The sequence below is a fragment of the Phyllopteryx taeniolatus genome, chromosome 11 (assembly GCF_024500385.1).
Source record: "Phyllopteryx taeniolatus isolate TA_2022b chromosome 11, UOR_Ptae_1.2, whole genome shotgun sequence".
Lineage (NCBI taxonomy): Eukaryota > Metazoa > Chordata > Actinopteri > Syngnathiformes > Syngnathidae > Phyllopteryx > Phyllopteryx taeniolatus.
This window is the reverse complement of record NC_084512.1, coordinates 6,078,695-6,099,597: the sequence shown is the minus strand read 5'-3', so window position 1 is coordinate 6,099,597 and position 20,903 is coordinate 6,078,695. Positions and strand designations below refer to the sequence as shown.

Below are 20,903 nucleotides of genomic sequence, written 5' to 3'. Positions count from 1 at the left end.
ACAATTTTAGGGGTCGCAAAATCTATTGTTAGGTACATCCTGAGGATGAAAGAAACCTCTGGTTTGGTTGGCTTAATTCGAGTTTGGTTTTTAAAAAAAAAAAGTCCTTGAAGAATATTCTTTGTAGAGATGAATCCAAGATCTACCTCTACCAGAATGACGGCCAGAAAAAAAGTATGGAGAAGGCATGGTTCAGTTCATGATCCAAAGTTTACCACACCATTTGTAAAACACAGCAGAGGCATTGTGATGTTTTGGGTATGCATGGCTGCCAGACAGTAGCAGTGGGTCACTGGTGTTTATTGATGACGTGACATGGGACGGAAGCAGCTGGATGATGTCTGAAGTGTTCAGCGACATACTATCCAAATGCAGCCAAACTGATTGGGCAGTGTTTCATAATGGAGATGGACAATGAGCCAAAACATACAGCCAAAGCATCCATCCATCCATTTTCTGTACCGCTTTATCCTCACAAGGGTCGCGGGCGTGCTGGAGCCTATCCCAGCTATCTTCGGGCGAGAGGCGGGGTACACCCCGAACTGGTCACCAGCCACTCGCAGGGCACATATAAACAAACAACCATTTGGCACACATTCACACCTACGGGCAATTTAGAGTCTTCAATCACCCCAAGGATAAAAGTCGAGCTCCGCCACTGTGTACAGAACCAAAATCAGAAAAACATTTGTCTCTGTACACATAGGTATTGACCTAACTGTAAGTAAACAAAGCACCTGACACTAGACAGAAGCATGTCCATAGCTGTCTTGTAAATATGTACATCTCCAATGGACTCATGTATTGAGCTCAAACCCCTCAAACAGGCTGCAGTGCTCAGCATCTCGTTCACTGCTGGTAAGCCATACCTAAGGATGTGAGGAGATGGATTAGTAATAGCTCAATGATAAGTATTTTCTAATTTCAAGAAACCTACAAATTAAAAACTGATTGCAAAGTCATAACTGCAATTCTACATAACATTCTCCTTTCACCAGTGATATTTGCAAATGTCTCACCCACTCATACATAAATTATTTCCATAAAGTATATACACTCGTATGAAGGGCTGCATCCCATACACATAATTATAGGTCTAGCTACTACTTCAGGTATGTGACTAAAATTATTCTAAAAGGTCAATGTACTTACAAAAGGCAAGGCGTGATGTTGAGACACGTTGATGCTGCATCCTCGAGCTGCATCGCTCTCTCAGTGCAGCTCAGGACCAAACTGTACTCCTTGGCATGGTGGCAGAATGCAGCAAGCTGACACCATGTCTGCAACTCCACCACAGCATCAGTCCAGTTACAATTAGACACCATGGTCACCAGCTTTTTGTAGGATAAGCGACAAAGATAAAGAAACATAAGGCAAGAGGGGCAGGAAATATGCAAGTACAGTATATGAGTGTGATAAAGTGAAATAGTGGACAAAAGGATGTAATAAATGTCACAATGATAGACAAAATGATGATGAGAGCGAGAGAGAGAGCGAAGGAAGAGTTGAAGTGATTTGAGGACAAGTGAGAAAGTCAGAAGGTGATAAAACAGTCTAATCAAGAACAGGGAATAAAAGACCATAAAAAAATGATTACATTAATCAAGAATAGGGAAGGGGCATAATAAGGAATGGAAAGGTGAAGAAAGGAGATAATTGAGTTGTGAGGTGGCCAGTAGAGAAAAGCAAATAACCGTTAAGAACAGAAGCAAAGGATAAGTGGGGCATTTACTGTACATAAAAAAAGAGAAAGGTAGCTATGGGTAGAAGAGAATGGTTTGAAGTTTAAAAAAATATGGACATGTGTTGAATTAGTTAAATAACTCATTCTCATTACATGCGATAGCACAAAGTATGGTCATCAATTCAACTAGTGAAACAGGAAAACAAAGATGGAGGTATGTACTGTTGAGAGACTGGGATCATAACCCTCCAAGTGACTGGAATTTTTATAGGACTGAAGCATCTCCACTGCAATCAGCACACGAGTCATAGGTGAGATTTCTTCATTCTGAAATGTTGGGACAAGAACATCCTTAAACTTTAAGGTGGTAGCAGTGCTTTACTGAGCACACATCAAACGCTTGTATTCATAGTTGGTTATGAATTAAAATGCACTGAAGACATCATTAGGTAAACCTGTACAATAGTAGGATTCACTAGAAGAAATTAATACAAAAAAATATTTGTACATACAAAATAACAGTCAGGTTTAGCTGATATAAAGGGCTAGGGCTACTAGAGATTATATTAAGGTAACTGAATGACACCTAAACGCGTAACAGAAGATAATTAGCAAAAAATACAATTTAAGCGTAAAAGAAAATCAATATCTGTCATTTAACAATGTGTTTATTGCTGTAGTTTTCATTCTATGATGATGATGATTATTATTATTATTAAACATAGCTGCAAGAAGAGGGAAAAGAATAAAACCTCCAAATATGAACACTGCTCACTTGAATGGGATCCAATTACATCACTGCAGGTTGTCACACATTGTCACGCAGTGTAATTATGAAATTATATTTCACAAATACTGTGCATATTAAATTATAAAACAAACTCACTTGTTTATAATGCAAGACTTGCAAGTTGAAAGAACAAGAATTCGCAAATGGTTGATTGGACTCATAAATTAAAAAAAACATTTATTATAACACTGAAGTTCTCAGTATGCCTGGGAAGAAACATCTAATTAGTTTGGACAAAGCTCAGGGGTGTAGGAATATGGTGCCCTATAAGTCAATTTTAGTGACAAATAATATAACCACTCTTTTAATTTACTGTATGGAGAAATGTGACATTGAGACATTAACACAATGCTGTGGATACAATGTTACGACGGTTCAGCTATATAAAAATGGCAATAATAACATACAGTGTAATGAAACCATCTGTGAGTGGACCATAGTACATTACAAATAACGAATGGGAGCACTATAATGCTCTTTTTAAAAGTACTATGAGTACTTAACTTCCTTAACTTTAACTTCCTTATTAACATCATCGCAAACCAATTTGTGCATTGTTGTGCTCATATATGTTTAAAGCCAAATGCATTGTCATCAGAAGTTTTTTTGTTTTTTTTCCCCACAAACAGCAAAGTAAAGTGCATGCTGGAATGGGTGCCTGCCATGCCAGAAAAAGAAGCAACTCTTTTCTTACTGTGCTGCCAGGGAGAGTATGACAATAGATATTTTGGGTGTCAAAGAAATACAAAGCCAAAAATATTTGGGAACCTTTCTTTAGTTGAAAAGCACAGAAAGCAAAGATGATGATGATACACTGCCCTGTAGCAACAGCAATGTGTTTTTTAAGGCAATTCTGTGATCCATCTTTCTGGGTAATGTAGGCAGTCCTCCGACAAGTAGTTACACAAGGAAAAAAACATTTTGTTTTAAGGGAGAGCCTTGAAACCCTGCGAAGGAAACCCTGGGAGGGAAGTTCATTTCGGCCGTTTAGAGTCGTGATCTTGTTCTTTCAGTCATGACTCGTGACCATCGGTGAGGGTAGGAACCTAGATCAACAAGTAAATGAAGAGCTTCGCCTTTCAGATAGGGTTCTTCACCACGACAAACTGATGCAGAGCCTGCATCACTGCAGACGCTGCACCAATCTGCCTGTCAATCCCTCGCTCTATTCTTCCCCCACTTTGGGCAGTATCTCCCCAACCTGGAAAGGGCACTCCACCTTTTTCCGACAGAGGAACATAGCTTCACATTTGGAGGTACTGATTCTCATCCCAACCGCTTCACACTCAGCTGTAAACTGCTCCAGGGAGAGTTGAAGATCACAGCTTGATCAAACCAAAAGAACCCCATCATCTGTAAAAAGCAGAGACATGATACTGAGGCCACTAAATTGGACCCCCAGAACGCTTTGGCTCCGCCGAGAAATTGTGTCCATAAAGGCTATAAACAGAATCATTGGCAAATGGCAGCTTTGGGGGAGTCCAACCCTCACTGAAAATTAATCTGACTAACAGTACTGTCAGCAATGCACACCAAATTCTGACACCAGTCGCATTGGGACCGAACTGCCCATATCAGGAGGTCTGGGAACCCAAATACCTGGAACACCTTCCATAGGATTTCCTGAGAGACACTAATTAATGCCTTCTCCATTTCCATATGGCACATGTAGACTCGCTGAGTGAGCTCTCATGCACATTCCATGACCCCGCTGAGGGTTTAGAGCTAGCCCACTGTTTCACAGCCAGGACGAAAACCACACTCCTTTAATTTTGAACTACGACTTCCTGATAGACTCTCCTCTCAGAACCCCTGAATACCACTTCTTACCAGCGAGGCTGAGAATTGTGATCTTATAGTAGGAACACACCCTGTGGTCCCCCACCTTAAAAAAGGGGACTGTCGCTGATGTCAACCAAGACAGCCCCACACAATCCAGAGCCTTTAGGAATTCCAGGCGCATTTCATCCACCCCCAGGGCTCTGCCACCAAGGAGCTTTTTAAATCATGTTGCCAATCTCAACCGAAGACATAGAATAGCCCATCTCAGAGTCCCCAGAGTCTGCTTCCTAATAAGAAGGCACTGAGCAGACTCACAACGTCTGAAGTCTAGGTCAGCAGCGCCCCATCCTCACTATACACAGTCTTGATGGTGCACTGCTTCCCCCTCTTGAAATGCCGGATGGTGGACCAGAACTTCCTCAATGCTGTCCAGACGACGTTCTTCATGGTGTCACTGAACCTCTCCCATGGCTGGGTTTTTGCCTCATGCTACAATCAAAGTTGCATTCCGCTTGGCCTACCGGTACCCATCAGCTGCCTCCAGAGCCCCACAGGCCAAAATGGCCTGATAGGACACTTCCTTAAACTTGATGGAATCCCTCATCGATGGTGTCCACCAAGGAATTTGGAGATTGCCACCATGACCACCTTACGGCTTATTTAGTTATTTATTTATAACTAAGTAACTTGGTTTTTAGAGTAGGTTTGGGTCATTAGTCTGCAATATGAAGCGCTGTCAAATCAATTTTGCAGCATTAGGCAGCGTATAGACCTATATACCACATACATCACCTGATGCAGTCAAAAACAAAAACAATGAGTGTGACTGATCACTTAGCAGTTGTACATGTATGCCCATGTCATAATACTGCCTCTACAATTTTTGACAGAGGATGTGGTATGCTTTAGATCATGAGCTTATCCTTCTTCATAATTTGTTGCCTATTGTCCAAAGAATCGGACTCCCAAACAGCAAATGTTTTAATTACTGCATGCAAAGCTCGATACTCAAAGATTCAGAAAATGAAGGTTGTACAGTGAAGGTATTTTGCTTAGAAGTATTGTTATTGTTTTATGAGGTATGTGTGTTATGTGTTATAAAGTGGGATACTGCAATTGCTATATTTCACTGGTATGTTTAATTGAACTGTTAAATATTGTGTATGTAATTGTGTCCAGCAGGGGAATCTCATTTTGGTCACTGTGGAGTAGTGGAAAATGGCTTAGTTGGAGTTAGTGTTTATGCCTTACGATTGGCTGGCGACCAGTCCAGGGTGTATCCCGCCGATCGGCCGAAGTCAGCTCGGATAGGCGACCCTAGTGAGGATAAGCGGTAAAAATAAAAGGATGGATTTGATAGACGTATTGATGGATAGTTGGAGATAGTGTTGAGCTGTCGAGACACGGTCCTCTGACTGTGTTATAGTCTGTTTATCTACTTTGCTGGTAAATAAAGCTGTGTTTTTCAAGCATGGACAGATTCAAGTGTATTTCTGACAAGGAGAGGGCAAATTACAGTAAAAGCAAATAAAAGAAGGCCTGGCAAAGCTTATCCAGGGAAAAAACATAGGGGCTGATTTACTAAAAGTTTGCGTGTGCAAAAATGAGCACAAATGCTCATTCAAATATAGTGGACCACCGCCATTTGCAGGGAATAGAGACGGGGCCGGAACGCAAATATTGCAAATCTGCAGATAACTGACACTCACTATAATTGCATAATTGCACCCTGAACGCACCCTGTGTATCTCGCAGCAAGCGTGTGACATACAGTGGGTACGGAAAGTATTCAGACCCCCTTTAAATTTTCACTCTTTGTTATATTGCAGCAATTTGCTAAAATCATTTAAGTAAATTTTCTCTCAATATACACACAGCAACCCATATTGACAGAGAAAAACTGAATTGTTAATTTTTGCAGATTTATTAAAAAAGAAAAACAAATATCACACAGCCATAAGTATTAAGACCCTTCGTTGTGACACACATATATTTAACTCAGGTGCTGTCCATTTCTTCTGATCATCTTTGAGATGGTTCTACACCTTCATTGTAGTACAGCTGTGTTTGATTATACTGATTGGACCTGATCAGGAAAGCCACACACCTGTCTATATAAAGACCTTACAGCTCACAGTGCATGTCAGAGCAAATGAGAATCATGAGGGCAAAGGAACTGCCTGAAGGGCTCAGAGATAGATTTGTGGCAAGGCACAGATCTGGCCAAGGTAACAAAAATATTTCTGCTGCACTTAAGGTTCCTAAGAGCACAGTGGCCTCCATAATCCTGAAATGGAAGACATTTGCGATGACCAGACCCCTTCCTAGAGTTGGCCGTCCGGCCAAACTGAGCAACTGGGGGAGAAGAGCATTGGTGAGAGAGGTAAAGAAGAACCCAAAGATCACTGTGGCTGAGCTCCAGAGATGCAGTCGGGAGATGGGAGAAAGTTCTAGAAAGTCAATCATCACTGCAGCTCTCCACCAGTCAGCGCTTTATGGCAGAGTGGCCCGACGGAAGCCTCTCCTCAGTGCAAGACACATGAAAGCCTGCATGGAGTTTGCTAAAAACAAAAAACAAAAACAAAAAAAACAAACAAAAAAAAAAAAAACACGTGAAGGACTCCAAGATGGTGAGAAATAAAATTCTCTGGTCTGATGAGACCAAGATAGAACCTTTTGGCCTCAATTCGAAGCGGTATGTGTGGCGAAAACCAGGCACTGCTCATCAGTGTAGCATGGTGGTGGCAGCATCATGCTGTGGGGGTGTTTTTCAGCTGCAGGGACAGGACGACTGGTTGCAATCGAAGGAAAGATGAATGCGGCCAAGTACAGGGATATCCAGGACGAATACCTTCTCAGAGTGCTCAGCACCTCAGACCGGGCCGAAGATTCACCTTCGAACAAGACAATGACCCTAATCACACAGCTAAAATAACTGTTCTTGGATGGCCCTGCGAGAGCCCTGACTTAAACCCAATTAAGCATCTCTGGAGAGCCCTGCAAATGGCTGTCCACCAACGTTCGTCATCCAAACTGACAGAAGTGGAGAGGATCTGGAAGGAGGAATGGCAGAAGATCCCCAAATCCAGGTGTGAAAAACTGCATCATTCCCAAAAAGACTCATTAGCTCAAAAAGGTGTTTCTACTAAATACTGAACAAAGGGTCTGAATACTTATGGCAGTGTGATATTTCAGTTTTTCTTTTTTAATAAATGTGCAAAAATTCATTTTTTTTCCTGTCAATATGGGGTGACGCGTGTACATTAATGAGGAAAAAAAATGAACTTAAATGAGTTTAGCAAATGACTGCAATATAACAAAGCCTGAAAAATGTAAGGGGGTCTGAAATTGCCCGTAGGTGTGAATGTGAGTGCGAATGGTTGTTTGTTTGTATGTGCCCTGCGATTGGCTGGAAACCAGTTCAGGGTGTACCCCGCCTCCTGCCCAATGATAGCTGGGATAGGCTCCAGCACGCCCGCGACCCTAGTGAGGAGAAGCGGCTCAGAAAATGGATGGATGAATACTTTCCATACCCACTGTATGATCTTCTCCCCTCCCTGATCATGCTTTAAGCTGTTTATTCACACCCCAGTTGATGTTTACTGTAAAACTAAACACACAACAAAAATAATTATACACATTAAGACACACATCGCCAGCTTAATGCTAATACTAAATGGAAAACCCTATTGATGGGCCAGCTAAATCTAGCATTGTATTACGGGAGGGATTTACCTTTAAATAACGAATATTCACACACATACGTCGTAGTAACACAGTGCAGACAGTAATGTAACAATAATTACAACCATATGTTCTTCCTAATCTGTGAGAAACAATTTACATTTATTCACGTTATATAGTGACATACTTCTACTCTTTTTTTAGCTTACAGTAAACGTGTAGCTCCATGCATGCATCGCACCACACTGCCCATTCAGAGGCCAAGGCAAACTTCTGGTCGCACTTTTTGCCAGGGCGGTTTTGAGCGTAATACCCAGAAAATATACCATTGCGATAGTTAAAATTACTATATCACATTTTGACTGCGTTAAAATGCATCTTTAATGTGTTATTTTGTACAGACAGGGTTTAAAAGTTAAAGTGGTGTCATTTTTAGTAGTGTACAGTTAAATTTGTGTTGTTTTTTAGTCGTTAAATTACTACTGCTTTTGGTGCCAATCTGGCACCCTTACTCAGAATGGTTAGAGTGACATAACCTATTAATAACACTTGCAGGCTAAACATCCTTTGAATGTTAGATGGTTCACACATTGTGTAAACTGCACGACGTGCGATTACTTCATTCGCACTTTCCAGAATTGAAAAAAATAACCGTTTGGAAATTTAACAAAAACTCTATGGAATTGGCAACTTTGGAACCAGTTCTCGATGCCTGCCCCTCATTCAGAGGGAAATTTAACTCATGGCTTAACTTTAGAAGAGTTGTAAGTTGGCAAATGTGGGCACCATTCAGACCGTAGTAGAACGCAACGCGGCGTATCGCGCTGGCCTCATCAACATGTCAGGACACGCCGTGATTAAAAATAATCAAACAGCTACCATACACCCTTGGCTTGCTGTGAGAGCCAAGACAAAATGTGGCAAAACAGGACACAACGCAGCAGAATGTGACAAAACTTAAAGGACAGTGGGATGCCAGGGAAATACATATGCTTCCCGTCCCACTACGGACCACCTCCAAGTTTTGTTATCCCTTATTATGTTGCATGTTTTGTTGCATTCATCCCGTTTTACTATTCTTCGACTAGCTTTCACCTCTGCACCGTGACTGCGGCGGCACATTCTTTGACAGTTTAAAAATCTGTCCTGGCATCCATGGCAATCATGGCCTGTCCTGTTTGCCCGTCGCATTCCCCTGTGTTGTCTCATGTCCATTTTGTTTTGTCCACGGTGGCCTAAAATGAAGCTGCCGTGGCCGTTGGGAACAGAGTAATTGCAGCATAATGATACATTCCACGAAGTGTTGATTTGGAACAAACAGACCAATCTGGACTATTCTGGGCTGACAAGGACAATGGTACCTTTTCATCAGTGTCCGTAGAGCAGCCAGTCTGCTGCTGTAGGAGGATCTTTATCTGCACCCATGTAGCCACCAATTGCTTCTGCACAGCAATGGGTACTGTCTCCCCTGTGGTGTTGCAGTTGGATATGGAAAGGGCGTAGTTACACAGCTAAGAGTGAAGACAAAACCAAGTTATTTTTAGAAGATATACAGGATAATGTCTTATTATTATTATTGAAAGAAAATAAAAATTTTCGAAAATACTGTACTGTATATTCAGCCGGTTGCACTGCATAATCTACTGTATGAATTGAACTATGAATTGAGTATTCATTTTAAAATCATCCTTACAAAGGAATTCTATGTCATGGGCTTTAATGGTATTCATTTGAGTGCAGAGAGTACAAAGAAACATGAGGAAAAAAAACATCTCAGCATTTCACTACACCATAAGAGACACTGAAATACCTCAAAAGCTTTCTGGACCTTAAGAAGGGCATCAGGCTCGAGCACTGCAGCTTGGCCACCGTTTACCTTCTCAGATTTGACTTTTCCCTTGTCTTGTTGATAGGCTTGCTCCATGTTGTCTGGTACAGCTAGATGCTGATACAAACCTCGAGCCACAGCATCACACAGGAGCACCAACAGAGCATGATTTCTACAGATGACAAAATCAATGTTCTATATTAACTATTTAGGGAAGGTTAAGTCATTAAAATATGGGGTTTAACGACAATGTGGGTGACCCAAAGGCTCCACTCCTGCCCAGTGCTTCAGGTCAGCTTACCAGCCACTCCTGGAGGTGCCAAAGTCTAAGCAGAAGCTCAAAGTGTATCGGGCTTTCTCTGTTGCTAGTCACAAACTATGGAATGACCTCCCGATGCACATTAGACAAGCACCTGTGCTGTCTATTTTTAGAACGCGCTTTAAAACCCATTTTTGTTCCTTGGCGTTCAACACAGCATTAGACTTAAGGCCTTGTTTAAGTGTCTTATTTGATTTTATAGTTTTTAACTTTGTTACTGGTTTACTGTTTTTGAAATTGTTATGTTCATTCATCTTATGTTTTATGTTTGACTTTTATTTCTGTACAGCACTTTGTTTCAACCGAGTTGAGTAGATTCTTTAAAGATACTCTACATGGACAAAACTTGCCTTCAGCACATCAAGACATTTTGGATAATTTTATGGGTCCAATATGGTGTCTATATGGTTGCCCCAAATTTTGGAAGACTCAGCTTTTAATATTGATGAATTAGCAACAGCAAAAATATTGACTTTTTAAAATATTACTACTTTTTATTAAAACATACAGTATGCAGCTGCCCATCTCACAAAGAGGACAGAGGACATTAAGCGATAGCAATGTACAACGCCTTCCTACCCAGTGCACTCTGTCTTTTGGAACATCTCTACCAGGCTTTGGAAGGTGGGGATGAGACAGTTATAGTCTCCAGTAATCAGCAAGTGCCTGTTGTAATTCCATAAGTAAATGGCTGAATTTGCCACAACCCAGGGTTCCCTGATCTGTGTGCCAAGCTCTGCTGCTCGCAGGAAAGTGGACGTGGCATAGGCAGAAAGATCCTGGATCCAGTCTCTGTGTGGAGTTGGGCAGAGAAGAATAACAATAGATACATTTAATAACATGCTATCTACGGCAGTTACAATTCAAGATTGTGTTTAATATCTTTACATTTCATCTGCAATAGATATGCTGTTGTTACACAGTTGAATGGGATAGATCACGTTTAGGGTGGTCAATATCGGACAGATGCCATTAACCAGTGGAAGCTGGTCAATAGAGGGTTCTCCACCACTTGCAGTGGTCACCACATTACCTTGAATAATAACATTAAACAAAAATGTAATAATAAAAGCATGGTGGGTGACTGGTTAGTACATCTGCTTCTCAGTTCTGAGGCCGTGGGTTCAAATCCAGGCTCCAGCTTTCCTGTGTGGGGTTTGCATGTTCGACCTGTGCCCGCGTGGGTTTTCTCCGGGTGCTCCTGTTTCCTCCCACGTTCCAAAAACATGCACGATAGGTTAAGTGCAGATGCTAAATTGTCCGTAGGTGTGAATGGTTTATACAGGATGTGCCCTGTGATTGGCTAGTGACCAATTGCCCAGTCAGCTGGGGTACGCACCAGCACAACCTTGACCCTATAGTGAGGATAAGCGGTAGAGAATGGATGGATGGATAGATAAATAGATAGAGTCAATAATAAAATAACATTTCAAAATATATGTACAAGCGGCACGATGGCCGACTGGTTAGAGCGTCAGCCTCACAGTTCTGAGGTGCGGGGTTCAATCCCCGGCCCCGCCTGTGTGGAGTTTGCATGTTCTCCCCGTGCCTGCGTGGGTTTTCTCCGGGCACTCCGGTTTCCTCCCACATCCCAAAAACATGCATTAATTGGAGACTCTAAATTGCCCGTAGGCATGACTGTGAGTGCGAATGGTTGTTTGTTTCTATGTGCCCTGCGATTGGCTGGCAACCAGTTCAGGGTGTACCCCGCCTCCTGCCCGATGACAGCTGGGATAGGCTCCAACATGCCCGCGACCCTAGTGAGGAGAAGCGGCTCAGAAAATGGATGGATGGATGGAATATATGTACATCCATTTTAGGATGAGCAGGATTAATAGTATGTACAGTAGTTAATGATGTGTCAAGTTGGTTCCTTCATCTCTGTTGTCTGGTAGGTAACGTACTGTATATCCGGTCTGGAGCACACAATTCTTTACACATACACTCATGTTAAAAGTTGAACATGAGCAGTAGATCCTCTTAGTCCAAGAGATAGAAGCATGTTGGGGTGAAGAATTCCAGCGCCCAGAGCTGGCTGACGTTACATCCTACAATATATGGCTTGGGCTCTATGCACGCAGTACTTTGGCTTCCGTGTTCAGCTGCATGTCCACTTCTGGTCAAGTCAAACTCATCAAAATTCACTCGCTGTCTGCTGGAATGAGTATTTCTTTTATTTCTAGTTTTACGTCGGCGGCACGGTGGCAGACTAGTTAGCACATTTAGCACGTTTCCTCCTACATCCCCAAAACATGTGTTGTAGGTTGATTGAAGACTCTAAATTGCCCGTAGATGTGACTGTGAGTGCGAATGTTTGTCTGTTTATATGTGCCCTACGATTGGCTGGCGACCAGTTCAGGGTGTACCCCGCCTCTCGCCCGAAGATAGCTGGGATACGTTCCAGCACGCCCGTGACCCTAGTGAGGATAACCGGTACTGAAAATGGATGGATAGCTTTACATTTCAAGTTTGTCATTATCGTTTGCAAGCTTTCTCTAAAATCGTGTGTGTGTGCGTGTCCCTGTGTGCGCGAGCGTGTGCATGCATGTGTTGATACTTTTCCTGTGAATATTCCTCTTTGTTTAACCGCAAAACACTGTAAATAGTACGACTAAAATGCTAGTAATGTCATTCACTGTGTGACTTGTTTAGTATTTCATTTAGTTGTTGTTAATATCGACCAATATTTGAACTAGCAGCTGGAGACCTTATAGCTCCATCAGACTTGTCCTGTTTACTTTCTCATTTTGGCAGCCAGTGTTAAGGCTCCCATTTTTTTAATGTTGCAAAGTTTCTATGCTTATTATAAATTTACAAAACAAAAACAAAAAAAATACTATTTTCGGATTCATATGGTTAAGACATTATTTTATCCACATCGGTGTTTCTTAACCTTGTTGGAAGTACTGAACCCTGCAGGTTTCATATACATATTTACGGAAACGTTTGTAATTGGAAAAAATAAAATGTTTTTTTTCCCCCCCAAATTCAAAACAGATAGTATATATATATATATATATATATATATATATATAAATTATTTTTGCACAGACAAAATGCATCCATTGCACACAAAAAATGTTCAAAGAACATGAATGTGAATTTTGCTGTTGCCTTTCACTTTGGCAAGTGCCACTCTCGTATCATTTTCACCACAAAGTCCCACACAAAATGCGAGCCTTTGTTTTTATGTCTATAATCCTCGAAAATGTATTTTGTTTGCTAAGATACATACAGTACATTAGGAGTAAGCTTGCTCGTATTTGGAAGTGGTTGAAGTAGCATGGATGTTTTTCCTTCTTGTTGGTCTATTGCTATCAAACTGTGAATATTCATTCATCCAGGTCATTTCAGTCTCAGGGCATTGAATCGATCGCAACTGGACTGTTCTGGTTGCCATGTAAGACGTTTCGCCTCTCATCCAAGCAGGCTTCAACAGTTAAAGTGAAGCTTAGTTAGGACAGACTAGAGTTGGAGTAGAGAAACTCAACTATTACTACTGTATGCGCCAAGTTGGAAGCACAACCCAAAACCACGGACGGTATCATTCTTTTCATCAGTCGTTAGATTGCCTAGCATGGTTGATATGAACAATAGGTAGATACAACACGCCCCTTTGAGCGGTGTGCCATGTTTGTGGAGGGTACGAAAACCAAAATAACAAGGATACCTGTGCATACAGTTGCGCACATATTATTTTTGGGGCTTTTTTCAAACGTTCTGTACAAAAAATGTGAATCTCATGAAAATCGATTGTACTCAGGTTAAGACCCACTGCTCTACATACTGTATATTGTATCTATGGCTAGTCAGCTTGCCAGATGCAAAAATGCTACTTTTATCATTTTTACACTACAGTTGAGAATTTTTAAAGGTCAGAGGAAAAAGATGTTTCAAAAAAAATAACCCCTATACAAACCACATCTGCCATTTTGAAGTGATTATATAGCAGCTATACAGCAGTTAAATCGATAAATATGATTCAGAATGCGCCTTCCGGTCTTCGGCTCTATCCGGCGTTGTGACGTCACACAAGCCAAACAGCCTGTTTATTCGGGGTTGTGTGCTATTGTCCTTGTATATTTGTTGTCGTATGATTTAGCGATTTCACCATGGTTTATTGTTTGGCATTTAATTGTAAAAATGGTTTAGGCAGTGGCAAGAACTTCTTTGGCCTTCCAAGTGAAAAAGGAATACGTGAGCAGTGGATAGGGAAAGTCAATCGAGAGGGGAAGAAACGTGGTCAGCTATGGGTGCCTAGCAAGCTTTCCAAACTCTGCGCTGATCACTTCAAACCGGCGTGTTTTGAGAAAGACTTAGCAGAAAGCAATGGATACACAGGTGTAGTTAGGCAGAGGCTGAAACCAGCTGCGGTGCCATCTGTTTTTCCTATGTCCATCGGGACCTCAACCACCAGCAAGAGAACTAAATCTCGCAGCCGCCATGGTGCAGAAGAAGTTAATATTAAAACCCACTGAGACCAGTCTCTTTTTCAAGAGTGTTCTTGCCAAGAAACCCGAAGAATACTGACTAAATGTGTCATATATTGCCCTGCAGTTCCATTATAGGAGCCTGGAGGGCGCTTTGCGTCCTCTCTCGCTCCCCCTCCCCTCTCTGTTTTCAGCACCTGTCTCCAATCAGCCTCATCACCACCGGTATTTAAGCCTGCCTGTTCCAGGAAATCCTTGCCAAAGTATTGCTGCTACTTCCATCGGTACCACGGCCCACTTATGTCAAGTAAGCTACACTGTTCCTGCTCCTGTATGTCGAAATCCTCCTCCTCATATTCTGACATGTTGCGCGCCATTGCGTATAGAGTGAAGCGCACTGTTTGGCGACTGCAACGTCACTTCTGGTAGCCCTTACGGTGGATAGAGAAACCACCCCCTGGCGTCTCGATTTTCGGGGAGTGCTCAATATGTGTAATAAAAAACAACTTTTTAGCTAAACTACATTTGACAACTTGCTGGAAGTGACGTGTGTGTATTACATAACATAAATAATGCAAATATGAATTTTAACTGACCCCATAACATATTTGTCCTCTGACCTATAAAGACATTTTCAATTTTATGAGCCATTGTATAGCAGGAATAATAATTAAAATTTTGCCAAAATGTTATTGATGGTGTTAGTTCAATATGTGTTAAGCAATTTGGGGTAACAGTGCCTAACTAGAACAAATTTAATCAAAATCCATGTTTAACAACATTAATCCTAAATTGGATTTTTGGTGCAGATCTCATATTGGATCATGCCGAATGCAATTGTTCTCCTCCTATGTGTCTCAGTCAATCAAAGAGCATTGGTGATTGACTGAGAATGAGATATGTTAACGACTATTCTACTGCAATTCAATGTATAATAAATTAAGGAGTAAAAGAAGAACACATGCACTTTTGAACGCGAGACACCTTTTGTCATTTTTAAAAAATATATATAGGTAAATACTGTAGTTTGAAAAAAGAGTGGCTCCCTACTATTTGCAAGGGATAGGGAACGGGCCCGACTGTGAATGGCGAAAATACCGGGAAAATTGACGCCAATTAGGATTGCATTGAAAAAGCGTGCTGGACCCTTGTGACCCTCGTGGGGATAAGCGGTACGGGAAGTGGTTGGATGGGGGGGGGGGGGGGGGGAATAAATAAAAATAAAAATCAGCAAATAGGTGAAGCCGCAGTTGCCAAACTGCGAGCATGAGGAGCACAACTGTATGTTATATTGGAAATGTCTTTTAAGTGTTTTAACCAAATAGTTGTTAATGGCTTTTTACCTGTAAATAATCCAATGTGGATCATCTTCAGACACATCTACATCCTGTGGGAGGACTGCAGGGCTGTTGAGCTGCACATCTTGCATTTGTAGCTTTTGGGCAGTAGCCTGAACAAAACAGATGATTTCATTTAAAACAATAAAGAGTAGCCCCTTTGATTATCGCAGGGGTTACGTTCCAGAACACAGAGAAATCTGCGAACCATATATGCATAATACCAATACAAAAATGCATGTGATGTGCAGGTATTGTTTTTGTCTACTTGGGGTCGCCATCCTTGTGTTCTATACTGTGGTAGCTCTGACTTTGAATGCTTGAAAAGGCAGGGTTTGGCCTTTTGTGTGAAGTGAGAGTCAGTGAATGACAGTGTTGGGTTAGATGTTCTTGGCTCAGGATGGAGGCTGGCTATTAACTGGTTAACCATTAGCTAGTCTATTTGTTGAGTGCCTAAGTGGGAGTGTTAGTTGTGGCCGTGCAGCTAGTGTATGCGCTTCTTTACCAAATGTGGGTAGTAACGCGCTACATTTACTCAGTTACATTTACTCAAGTAACATTTTCGATAAACTGTATGTGTCAGAGGACTTTAAATGCACTGTACTTTTTACTTTTGAATATTTACGTGAAGAAGGATCAATACTTTTACTCCGTTACAATGATCGTCATGCCGTTCCCTACTTTCATTTATCCATTCTTGCGTGTGCGCGTCTATTTTGACTCCATCTTGGACTTCAGCATAGGGCGCCCGTTGCGCCAATCCAACATTACCACAGTGACCTTTGACTCCAGTCTACCAATCAAATGACACAAGGCAGTCACCGTGCACGGTGCACGTAGCCTTCCCGAGACAATCAAAATGACTCATTTTGGGGGGGCGGGGGGGAAACAGCCTTGCGAGTGTGTTTACAGATAAAAAAAAAAAAAAAACAGCTTTGTCATGCAGCTCTTAAATTGTGACTGCGCAAACGTGGATATTTCAGCCCAATTCTAACTTGAGAAAACACCTTGCGGTAAGTTGCAGATGTTTATATTGTTGTTTTGGCAGTGGATATGGCAACATTAGCCCTGTCCTATGGTGTCGCACACGCACACACAATCACTAAGTCTGGTCAGTAAACAGCTTCTTCATGAAGTCATTTTAGTGAATAAACCAAATAATGTTTCTGTAGGGCCCAATATATGTGTTGTTGGTTTTTTGGCAGTTAAAAATTGAAATGGTGGCAGGTGGTTGACTCCCATATATTATTATTTTTTACTTATTTGATTTAATGTTCATGCTCTGATTTAAAAAAAAATAATAATAATAATTTTTTTAAAAAATCAGAAGTTACTCTTTACTTGAATAGGTTTTCATTGAGTATGTTCTCTTGCTCAAGTAAATATTTGGATGACCACTTTTTACATTACTTGAGTCATATTATTCTAAAGTAACAGTATTCTTATTTGAGTACAATATTTGGCTACTCTACACACCTGTTCTTTACACGTTTATTTTGTTACAGTTTGTTCACTAAAGCAATTGAAAGAGTGGGGGATTGCAATTCTATCTACCGGTGGTAGGCTATTAAATATAAGATAACGATGTTTACTATAGACATGCAGTTTTGTCAGCCAGTTCTGCTTTGCAGTTCCCAATCAACTTTATCTTCTTTTTTTAAGTGTGAAAGAATCTCAACCTTTGGACATTCTGTCTTTTATGCACCGTTTCCTTCTGCTTTATTGCTTCGTAAGACTGCAATAAGATTAGTCCGAGTGGAAAAATGATCGCAGCAAAATCCCGTGGGAAAATCCGCAATATGAAATGAGGTAAATACGATTTTTAATAATGGACAATACAGTGAGACTGCAAAACATGGACCATGCTATAGCGAAGGATTAATGTACAGAACATCGGTCCCAAATCCACACACGCACTATGGGAAAGAGTGAAGGGGCTACATGTAAACAGTTTCACACACCGATCAGTTAGGGGGTTAAAAAAACATAATTAATATCCATTTTAGGAAAGACTTTCATACCTCAGCGGTGATAAAGCATATTTCAGCTAAAAGGCGCAACTTCTTCGCACAGGGCTGGTTTTCTTCATAGCTGTTAAGGTTTTCGGTAGAGCTCTCTTCCTCTGAGCATTTTGATTCTGCACACAAATTAGGCAGTATACCAGTTAATGATATGCATGCAGGATACTATTACCAAGGCTTTTATCAAGGCATTCATCTGTAAACTCAAATTGACTCCACATAATTTAGAAATGGCAAAAAATTCCGTGAACCCTGAAAAACAGAATAAATAAAGCCCATATGTGGAGGATTTCATGGAGGCACATTACAGCATTATCATTTGATCCAGTTACCTGATTTGAGAAACAAGATTTAAAATTTATTCACCACTTATGAAAGAGCATGGTATTTTTTATTATTATTATTATTATTTTTGGCTGATGTCAAATCCCGGCCCCGTACGTGTGGAGTTTGCATGTTCTCCCCGTGCCTGCGAGGGTTTTCTCCGGTTCCTCCGGTTTCCTCCCACATCCCAAAAACATGTGTGGTAGGTTGATTGAAGACTCTAAATTGCCCGTAGGTGTGTATGTGAGTGCAAATGGTTGTTTTGTTCATATGTGCGCTGCGATTGGCTGGCGACCAGTTCAGGGTGTACCCCGCCCGAAGATAGCTGGGATAGGCTCCAGCACGCCCGCTACCCTAGTGAGGATAAGCAGTACAGAAAATGGGTGGATGTCATTAATGTGAGGGTTGCCATCCAAAAATAATGGTCTCATTAATGCAATAAATGAATAAAAAGAAATTTAAAAAAAATTAAAAAATGATCGATTAATGAAAAACTGTTGACGTGTGGAAGTTGCCCACAAACAGACAATCCAAGGCAGACATATCCTTGGCAGAGCTCACTAATGGAAGCAATAACTGAGTAGTTACACTGTAATTGTGTACATCTTATTTAAATGCAAAATAGACATGCAATTGCTTTGCTCTTTAGTGAAAATATGTTTTGTTCTCTGGTCTATTTTTCCTCGCTTTGATAATCTTTTCATTGCGCATCTTACTGTGACACTTTGACATCTTCGATCTCGCTTCATCATAGAGTAAACAGAATCGACAAGCCACTCTGCACACATCCCAGACTTCCTGTTTTCTTGCGGTCTTGGCAAGTGTAGCCCACAGCCTCAACCTAGATGAGAGAAGATAAACAACTCAGATTGTTGATTATGAAGATAATTAAATATGGTTATTTGTACTGCTAACAGGTCAATCAGGTTTTCTCCATTTGCAATGTTCAGATGTGCAGTTTAACATAAAATGGGAGAAACTCTGAGAAAGCAATTGTACAGTTAATTAAGGTAAAATTACTTGTGTTTCGATGGTTTGGTGGATATAAAGTGAAAACACTCGTTTCTCATCTTACCACTTTTTTTACTACAGTGATCTGAGCTGATAGACAGAACTCAACAATCATAATGAGAAGCAGGTTGGTTGCAGATCCTTACAGTCAAAGGAAGCACTAACAGATCCATCCATCCATTTTCTATTGCACTTGTCTTCATTGAGGTTGCGGGTGAGCTGGAGCCTATGCCATCTGAATTTGGACGTTAGGCAGCGTACACGAAGAACCGGTTGCCAGCCAACAGTGTTAAGGGTGTAATTAATTACATGTACGAAATTTAATTACAAAATTAATGTATGTGTAATCCATTACATTACTGGGAGAAATCCATCCATCCATCCATCCATTTTCTGAGCCGCTTCTCCTCACTAGGGTCGCGGGCGTGCTGGAGCCTATCCCAGCTGTCATCGGGCAGGAGGCGGGGTACACCCTGAACTGGTTGCCAGCCAATCGCAGGGCACATAGGAACAAACAACCATTCGCACTCACAGTCATGCCTACGGGCAATTTAGAGTCTCCAATTAAATCCAAGAAAATCCATCCATCCATCCATTTTCAGAGCCGCTTCTCCTCACTAGGGTCGCGGGCGTGCTGGAGCCTATCCTAGCTATCATCGGGCAGGAGGCGGGGTACACCCTGAACTGGTCGCCAGCCAATTCGCAACCATTCGCACTCACATTCACACCTACGGGCAATTCAGAGTTGTCAATTAACCTACCATGCATGTTTTTGGGATGTGGGAGGAAACCGGAGTGCCCGGAGAAAACCCACGCAGGCACGGGGAGAACATGCAAACTCCACACAGGCGGGGCCGGGGATTGAACTCCTCAGAACTGTGGGGCAGACGCTCTAACCAGTCGCCCACACAATTTTCTTCAATTTTCTTCAAGCAGAAAAACATTTATTGACACCCCTCAAGTACATGTTGATGGGACAAATTTAAGATTAAAATTAAATTTGCCGAATTTATTTGCTTTTTTGTTTTGGCCTTCAACTTGAGCCAGGCCCATCTCCACCTGCACCTGATGACTGCTTAAAGTAGTGCCACATGAATAGCATCCTCCTCTTTAAGCACTCTCATTCTGGAAAAGAATTTACTAAAATCATTGTCTGTTTCACTTCATTTTTCACTATTACCAACTTCAAGGGCTAATCCCAAATGGATAAAATATTAAATCCATTATTTTTCCATTTTTATTGGCCATTTCTGAATTTGAAGTTAGTTAATTCTGCGTTGTGACATAAGCATTAACATCGCTCCGTTGCTGAATACATTTAACATTAACATCCGTAACCTAATTAGATAATTGTAGGCCGGTTTCCTAATTAATACAAGATGTACTAGCGGATCAGCTCTTGTCGCCGATGTTACGTGTGTGTCGCGGTTCCGCTGGGACCACACCCAGGGCCACGACCCGCATCACCTCAACTCAAAAATACAAAAGACCAGTGCAACAAATATGACACTGGCTGATCTGATGATGAAAAATGTTGTTTTAACATAAGAGTAGCAATAGAGGATATCCGCTCCAGAGGATATAGCAGGGTAACTTGTAATTGTAACCAACTACTTTTCCAAAGTAATCTTCCCAACACTGCCAGCCAATCGCAGGGCACATTTAGAAACAACCATTCACACTCACATCCATA

The 20,903-nt window shown here is 41.4% G+C and overlaps 1 protein-coding gene across 2 annotated transcripts in view; it reads right to left on the bottom strand.

Annotated features, from left to right (window-relative positions):
• LOC133486020 (cilia- and flagella-associated protein 46) overlaps positions 1-20,903 on the bottom strand; it is an 89,315-nt gene that overhangs the window by 55,376 nt on the left and 13,036 nt on the right. For both annotated transcript variants that reach the window (XM_061790590.1, XM_061790589.1), the window contains 10 exons: positions 18,916-19,040; positions 17,876-17,991; positions 15,861-15,967; positions 10,667-10,879; positions 9,751-9,940; positions 9,302-9,451; positions 5,508-5,573; positions 1,907-2,011; positions 1,153-1,334; positions 738-869 (listed from right to left, as the gene is read on the bottom strand). In XM_061790590.1, coding sequence (XP_061646574.1) covers positions 738-869; positions 1,153-1,334; positions 1,907-2,011; positions 5,508-5,573; positions 9,302-9,451; positions 9,751-9,940; positions 10,667-10,879; positions 15,861-15,967; positions 17,876-17,991; positions 18,916-19,040 — 1,386 coding nt within the window. The remainder of the gene's footprint in view (positions 1-737; positions 870-1,152; positions 1,335-1,906; positions 2,012-5,507; positions 5,574-9,301; positions 9,452-9,750; positions 9,941-10,666; positions 10,880-15,860; positions 15,968-17,875; positions 17,992-18,915; positions 19,041-20,903) is intronic.